This window comes from Silene latifolia, chromosome Y, assembly GCF_048544455.1.
Source record: "Silene latifolia isolate original U9 population chromosome Y, ASM4854445v1, whole genome shotgun sequence".
Classification (NCBI taxonomy): Eukaryota; Viridiplantae; Streptophyta; class Magnoliopsida; order Caryophyllales; family Caryophyllaceae; genus Silene; species Silene latifolia.
In genome coordinates this window covers 95,454,299-95,462,313 of record NC_133538.1, presented here as the reverse complement: position 1 = coordinate 95,462,313, position 8,015 = coordinate 95,454,299, and the positions used below count along the sequence as shown (strand labels likewise).

The 8,015-nt window shown below is 33.7% G+C and overlaps 1 protein-coding gene across 1 annotated transcript; it reads right to left on the bottom strand.

Annotated features, from left to right (window-relative positions):
- Positions 1-1,769: 1,769 nt before the first annotated feature.
- Positions 1,770-5,018, bottom strand: LOC141628547 (protein FAR1-RELATED SEQUENCE 5-like). Its single transcript, XM_074441675.1, has 7 exons — positions 4,985-5,018; positions 4,851-4,895; positions 4,234-4,302; positions 4,032-4,109; positions 3,600-3,933; positions 3,359-3,481; positions 1,770-3,057 (listed from the first exon to the last, which is right to left on the bottom strand). Exons 1-7 carry the CDS (start codon positions 5,016-5,018, stop codon positions 1,770-1,772), a joined length of 1,971 nt encoding a protein of 656 aa, XP_074297776.1.
- Between the last annotated feature and the right edge of the window lie 2,997 nt (positions 5,019-8,015).

Below are 8,015 nucleotides of genomic sequence, written 5' to 3'. Positions count from 1 at the left end.
CGAATATCACTGAAAACATCATTATCACCTTCAACCCAATCCACCGGGTCGTTTTCCCATGCAAGCGGAATTGTCCCGAACTCAAAGGAAGGCCCCTGAGCATACAAATATGCGACCAGTCCCAAATCATCTCTATTAGCAACCCATAAATATGGTCCTGACGGAGGTTTAACGTTTTCAAACCACCACCTCGAAGCTTCATTATTAGAAAAAGCGCGCTCCAGTTTGCGAGCTTGAAGGAAGCATTTGCGCTCATCTCCCGCTCCAAACTCAATCTTTGCATGTCTCTTGAATGACCCATTGTAAGAAATAGCCGGGTGGATAGCTTGAACTAAATTTAATCCAGCACTCCGAATAATTTCTACTAATCTGTCAAGATCATATGAGAGAGTTTCCTTTCCAAACCCATCTCGTGTGCTTGGCATATTATAAAGAATACACATCACAGGTTTGACGTACGATGTTTCGGAATGGCATCCGAAACTTTCTACTGAATCAAAGGATTCTACATCAGATTCATAGGATGCATCAGATTCATAGGATGCATCAGATGCATCAGATGAATTATTAGAAGACATAATGGTTGAGAGGGAATTCAGTATAGATTAAGTTTGAAGTTTTTTTAAACAAAGAGATTGTAATACCCTTCTAAACACATGAAAACCTATTTATATAGAAATAATTAAGGCAGATGCAATGCATAGAGTTGAACGAATGAATGTTTGGTGTGAATCCAAGAGAAATGTGTAAATGTGTGGTAAATAGAAACGTTGTAAATAGTCAATGTTTTTATTTCCAAGTGAATGACGGTTTAATCCAAAAAGAATTGAAACACATTCTTCGTTTAATTCCAAGTGAATGACGGTTTCAGATGGGTCCTGTGATTGACGGTTTCAGATGGGTCCCAAGTGCATACATTTTTCATCCAACAAGCCTCTACCCTTAACCTTTTCAATTGGACCTAAATTTAAGATCCCTCCGGCCTCTTTACAAGTTATCCCGGGGATTGTAATCCTAGTTTTTGTCCCATTTTATGATAAACTCTTTGTTCCTACAATGAGAAAACTCACTAAAATCCCTTCCGGAATAAATACCCTTCAAAGGATCAGGATCCGGTTATCAATTATTACAATTGTTGCTGCTGCCTTGATCGAGACAATGAGGGTCCATGTTGCAAGTAGGAATGGACTTATTGATGTTCCCAAGGGTGTTGTCCCTATGAGTGTAGGGTGGTTAGTCCCACAATTTATGATTATGGTGCCTTAGGAATTGGGGGCTTTGATGAGTAGCGCTATCATATCACTTTTGCAAGAGATTACTTCAAAGAACGTCATTCGCTCATACCGATTAACACCACATGCAACATTCAAGATACGAGAAAAACTACACCAATTCACTATTCCCATTGTTTCATCAATTTTTTAAAATAAAGAACTTAATCTTCAATTTGTATTTATATTTTATTTTTAATTATGTGTGTCACACCTCGACTTTTGAGGGTACACAATAAAAGTTAGTATAATAATAGAGAAGCAAAGTGTTTGAACAGTAAACGTGAGACATTAGACAACCAACTAACACTTCGCGACTTGGGCAATTCCTACTATCATGATGCGTTAATTAAGCATACTTCTTAGAAGTCTTTACTTACTAGAAAGACCACTATTTAAAGTTAAATACAATATACTTCTTAGAAGTCTTTACATACTAGAAAGTTTTTAGAATACTTAATACAACTTAAACTTTTTCTAGTTGAAATCAAACTGGACTCACTTTTGAGTGGCTCGACTTGGGCAATTCCTACTATCATGATGAGTCATTTCACCGCAAGCACGACATTTCCTCAAGGGCTTTTCATTTTCTTGTACTGCCTTTTCCTTGTTTGAAGTAATCCGTCTTCCTGATCCCTTATTCTTACACTTTTCTGGTGGTAGAACACTAGCTTCAGACGGTATTTTCGACCCAATAAGCATCTCAATTTCAGCTTTCTTGTTTTTTGACTTCCCATGCTTAACTGAAATCATCAATTTCTCGTTGAAAGCGCGAAGAAGTTCAAGCAGCTCAACACCAAGTTCCTCATTATCTTCAACAAGCGAAACTGAAGTAAATACTTCCGACCACAGTTCACTTATCTTACTTTGGTGGTTTTCTATTGACATACAATCAGCTAGGAGGGTTGTCCCAACAACATTAAAAATGGGACGACAAGTTGCATATTTGCCCCATCTGTCTAATAGATACTCTCTAGGGATATCATAAAACCCTCTATCTTTTAACACCCACAGAACATGCTTACAATGTAACACAATCCTTTCAAACATCTTACATGAACAAGAAAATTTATTACCACTTAAATCAACTGTGTATACCTTGTCTTTCTCGCGGTCCATTATTGAAATATGCTCATTGTTGTCTTCAGTTGTCCTCGGTGAAAGACCACAAGTAAAACACGCAGCTTGGAGTTCTTCTTGAAATTGATAAAAAATAGTGGTGGTGTAAAATTCAGAGGTTTTTTTTTCTAGAAAGAGAGGTGTTGATAATTTTGGAGAAGAGTTCTTATCATCGGCAGTCACCTTAGCATATTTCCAACGTTGCGCATCCTTAGCCGATTGGAAACGCATCCAAAACTCAACAAGAGTGAGGTGCGGGTTTGTGAAATTTCCAAAGAAGCTATTTTCAGATTCTGACCTTGATGTTGTGCGCATAATCCCACCAAGATATATGTCTCTGAAGTAGGCAGGAATCCAACTTGAACGAATGTCAAACATTGACTTCAGCCACTCATGATCAGAAAGCTCATACGAAGAAAGGATTGATTTCCATCTCAATTCGAATTCTTGTGTATCAATCTCTCCATCCCAAACAATAGAATTTATTTCCTTCAAAAAGTTTGTGTTTTGGCAAATTGTCGGCCCGACTTTGTCTCGCAACTTTTTCATTATATGCCACATGCATAATCGGTGTTGTGTTTTGTCACCAAACACATCTTTTACTGCTTGATTGATGCCTTTGCATTGGTGATTATAATTGTAGTAGGATATAGCAATCACCCATAGCCTTCACAAAATTCTCAAATAACCAGGTAAATGATTCTCCATCTTCCTTTCTTAACAAACCACCCGCAAAAGTGACGCATCTTTTATGGTTGTCCACACCAGTGAACGGACAAAACACCATTTTATATTCATTGATGTTATAAGTAGCATCAAAAGAGACGGCTTCCCCAAAAAGGGCATAGTTTTTAATTGAGATTGGATCTGCCCAAAAAACCTTACTTAGTCTTTTTTCATCATCCACCTCAAAGTCGAAATAAAATGATGGAGACATAGCCTTTTTTTGCATGAAAGTTTCCAATTACATCTCAGCATCATATTCCTTGATATATTTCTTAACATCCCTTGAAAAGTTTTTGAAATCTTCTAAAGAAGCTCCAACATTTTTGTACCCTTTTACATATTCCTTAAACATTCTAAGGAATCCACTGGACCATGATTTACCCATGAATTATCCATGATCATTTTCTTGTGAAAGAGATTCAAATTCCTAGATGGTTTCATATGAACCATTATAGCTGGGGTAACCATTGCGTGTGTGTGTACCTCAACAAAATCATAATTTGGTATTCACCGGTGTCAATTCTCTTAAAACTAACCTTAGCTTCACATCCTGTTCTCGTAACAGTCCTCTTTCTTTTAGTCCCCTTGTTCCTACTTTTGCCTTCTTTATTACACACACAGCGCTTGTGTATAACAATCCTATTAACCAATTTTGTTGAATCTAACCTTGGAATAAACCCACAAACTTTTGCATATTTGTTGTAAAATTCTATTCCATCTTCCAAATTTAAAAACATCATACCGTTGATTGGTTTTAGATCTTCTGGACAGCTTGGGAATCCAAAAAATGTGTTTTCAGAACCAACTTGTGGGGTTTCTACAAGACAATTTATCCAAAAGGTTGTTATTTTTAAGGCAAGTACATTATATTAGTGAAATCAAACCTTGTAAATGAACAAACCACAATTTTTTTACCTGGTGCATTAGTCAATGGAATCATAGGAGGTATATCATTGTTCATTAGAGCATCAACATTAGAAGCAACTATACTGTCTGCACAGGAAATGACACACAGTAGGAAACGCATTATGTTCCAGTACTAAAATCAGCAAAAATATAGTCCATAGGTACACATTACTATGATATTAGATACATGCTTACGCTACATTTTGCGTACCTGTTGCATATGTCAAGGGAAGTACAACCAGTATATCTGAGGCATGGACATTAGTAGCAGGTATACTATCTGCACAGGTACACATCTCATTCAAATTAGATACAATAATTCATATGTCACTATACATCAACAATTTGTGCAGAGAGAAAGAAGTTTGCGATTTTCAAACTGCTAAACATTCATCCAAAAATTTTCAAATGCTATACTAGCTTAATTTTTTGAAAGACTGCTCTACGGTGCACAAAATCATAATCAGTACGAGTATTTATCACAAGTGGAGCACAGATTTTCCCACCCAAGCCACATTAGGTACACTGTTTTAGCTAGCCAGATACACTGTTTTAGCTAGCCAGATACATTTTTTTTTTCAAAATAGCTGGAATGATGTATCTAACAGCCAGAGATGTATCTTTGGCTAAGAATTTTATTCTGTCAGAGATATATCTTTTGGCCCCCATTAAACCACCCAAAAAAAATACAAAAACAGTCAGAAAAATTATCCACACCTAGAAAAATTATACAGAGGTACACATCTTTGTGATCCTAGATACACTACTTCAGTTTAGTAGATACATGTATCTGACATCCTGCAATAAGAGAAAAACAGTAATGTGTACCTATAACTTCTTCTGTCATTGAATCATCCTCTTTTCCGTTATCACCTACAACACCTTAAGCAATTTAAGAAATGGATCCCAAATTTAATTGAAAATATAGTTCCCAAAAATGTATTTACAACAATAATTTATACCTGAATCAGTAGAAGAAGATGAAATTATAACCATCCTAAAAATAGTATCAAAACACAAACTAAATTACCATCAAAATCTCAAAATACGATTAAAATTGGTAAACCCTAATTTTAAGAATTTCAATTTGTTCAAACCCTAATTTACGATTTAAATTTTGTAAACCCTAATCTGAGTAAAAGCTTACCTCTTAGATTCGCATGGGAAAGGAACAATAATGGCGGAAAGTAGGATGATTTGCAGCAATGGAGATTCGCGTTTCTTCGATCAATTTTTTTTTTTGTTGAGATGAGTTTTTAGGTTAGTGTGTGTTTATTACAGCGCTTAACTTTCCTTTTTAGATGGTTCGTACGGTTCGTACGATAAGCTAGTTTGTACACGAACCCGCCCCTATATATATATATATATATATATATATATATATATATATATATATATATATATATATATATATATATATATATATATATATATTAATGTAGTTTGCTCATAGAAGGATTCAATAATGATTCATCATCTAGGAGACTCTTAAGAAAAACTAAAAGATAATCAAATACAATTCTTTTACTTGCAATTGGCGTTTCATTGTTTTTGTCATACATACAAACACAACTTATACTTTATATTATCATAAAAGTAATTAATTTTTTCCTTTAATATTTATCTTCTTTATTTATTTAATCATGAAGTATTTCCAAAAAAATGGACTCTCTGTAATTGTCCGAAAAAAGCTTCATTTATTAATATAAATAGATAGATATTGATTGATTGATAAACAAGAGAAATTATTTGATCCTTTTTAAGTAGACCTGATAAATGGGTTACTTTAGGGTTTGTTAGAATTTGGGGTAGATCGGATTAGGTTATTTTGAGTTCGGACATTTTTGGTTTATTATTACATTTTTGGCTTATTATTATCAAGTTATTTAGGGATAATGATAAGTTTAAAACAGTAAATATTAGAGTCGGGTTAAATTCGTTCGAGTCATTTCGGGAATTCAGGTTTCAAGTGTTGCTCCGTCCTCAGTTCGGGTAGAGGACAGGTCATTCAGGCCGGGTCAATTTTGCAAGAACTATTTTTAAGGCTTGTGATTTGGTTTTTGGATGAAACTGAAGTGGTCTATCTCTTTATTAGAGGTCTAATCTGGGCACGTTTAGTATTAGAATTTATCTAGGCCCGAGTATAGAATTATTTACATGTATCATGCTAAAGATTATGACTCATGTTTATCATATGGTACTACGAATGTTGTTAGACTATCAAGTATGTACAATCTATTAGGTTAGACAAAATTAATTCTTTTCAAAACTTTACAAGATCCAAGATTGTATCATGAAACGACGATATAATAGAGGATGCGCATAAGCGGAGCAATTAATTTTAGAGATCTTTGTTTTATAGAAAATTTATCTTTGTTGGACCATATAAATATATGTTTATGTTTTGATGATGTCAAGAGTACTTGATATTTTATATACTCGTTGCGCGTAATTGTTTGTTTAGTCTTTTAGATTGGACTTACTAATCGCAAGCATCAAGGAATTGTGATGGAAGTATGATGCGTTTATATTATGATCAAGCCCCTCAATCAAGGATCAAGATACTACAAGCTATTGAAGTAATATTCAAGCTTTCATGAGAATATTAAGCTCATTTAAAGATTGATCAAGCTTGAATAATGAAGAAGCCTACATTCGAAGATCTACTAAGAAGATTAGAATAGTATAGGTGGGTATCTCGTAATGGTAATGTAAGAATGCACTTCTTATATTTGTAAAGTTATAGCCTCACAGCTATAACATTGCTTGTACAAGAGCTCAATGTTATAGTTCTTCCACTATAACATTTAGATGTGAAGTTTATATAATACACGACAAAAATTATTTTCAAATTGTTTTTAGAAAACTGTTTTTGTTCTTTTAAATGTTCTTAGTAGAAGTATTTATTTTACAAGGAAGCTTATATTCATATTGAGTGTGGTTTTATTATAAGGTTGTAATTAGTAATTATATTGAATCAACTTATGAGGTGAGTCATATTACTAATTAGGGTTTCTATTACTACACACTCTAAAACACTAAATCTAACCTGATGTCAAGCTATGGTTTTCACGAAAACAAGGCCTATGAGCCGTGTGGACTCTCGTGTAAACTTGACAATGTAAGTTAAGTATTGTTAAGATTTTATTCTCTAGAATTATCTTAACATATCTTTTATATTTAGCATGATATGGTTATATATGATAAGATATTTTTGTTATGAAAAAATCTTATCATATCTTAAGATTTAAGGAAAAGATAAAGGGAGAATAATTAATAAAATTATCTTTTAGTTATTCTCTATTATTTGTTAAGATTTTAAGGATAGAAATAATAAGATATGATTTGTTTACATATCTTATATTTCGGCCATCTAGGGTTTTGGTGAGACCGTGAGTCTCGTGTTCCCTTGTTCAATAAATACTCTACACTTTGCAAAATTTAAAAGTAAGACCTTTGAGCATAATTTTAATTTTCTTTTCAAAAGCAAAAACCGTGTTTTAGAGCAAGAAAACCGTTTTGTTTATTTTCGAAAAAGGTCGTGTGTTTTATACTTGTGCGTTAGATCTTTCGTTATCATTATAAGATAATAGTGCTTAATTGATTTCTTACCCGTTCATTAACGTGAACTTTTAGTAGAATCATTGGTGCTTTCTTATTAGCGTAAGTTAGTCACTCGAGTATTTAACGATACTCATTTGAGTTACAACTAGGGTTAGTTGTACGAGTTGGGTTAGTAAATTTGTAATCCGTAGAAAGGTACTAAATTTACTAATCGAGAATAGTGGACGTAGGTTTCGATTTGTGAAACTGAACCACTTCAAAAATCGTGTGTGTCTCTCTTCTCTTTCGTTTGTTTCGTTTTTATTGACACTTTGTTTTAATTCGTTAATTAGTTGATTAGTTAAATTTTAGTCGATAAACTTTAAATAATTAATTACTTACATTCGAAAAAGTTGGCTAAGTTTTTAAATCCTCAATTCATCTCCCCCC

What these genes read in the sequence shown, in the direction of transcription:
- LOC141628547 (XM_074441675.1), bottom strand. Translation starts at nt 5,018, where the DNA reads ATGGTTATAATTTCATCTTCTTCTACTGATTCAG. An exon ending in ATCTTCTTCTACTGATTCAG is followed by an intron (nt 4,896 to 4,984) that starts GTATAAATTATT and finishes AAGGTGTTGTAG; the next exon opens with GTGATAACGGAAAAGAGGAT. An exon ending in AAGGAATATGATGCTGAGAT is followed by an intron (nt 3,058 to 3,358) that starts GTAATTGGAAAC and finishes AATTTTGTGAAG; the next exon opens with GCTATGGGTGATTGCTATAT.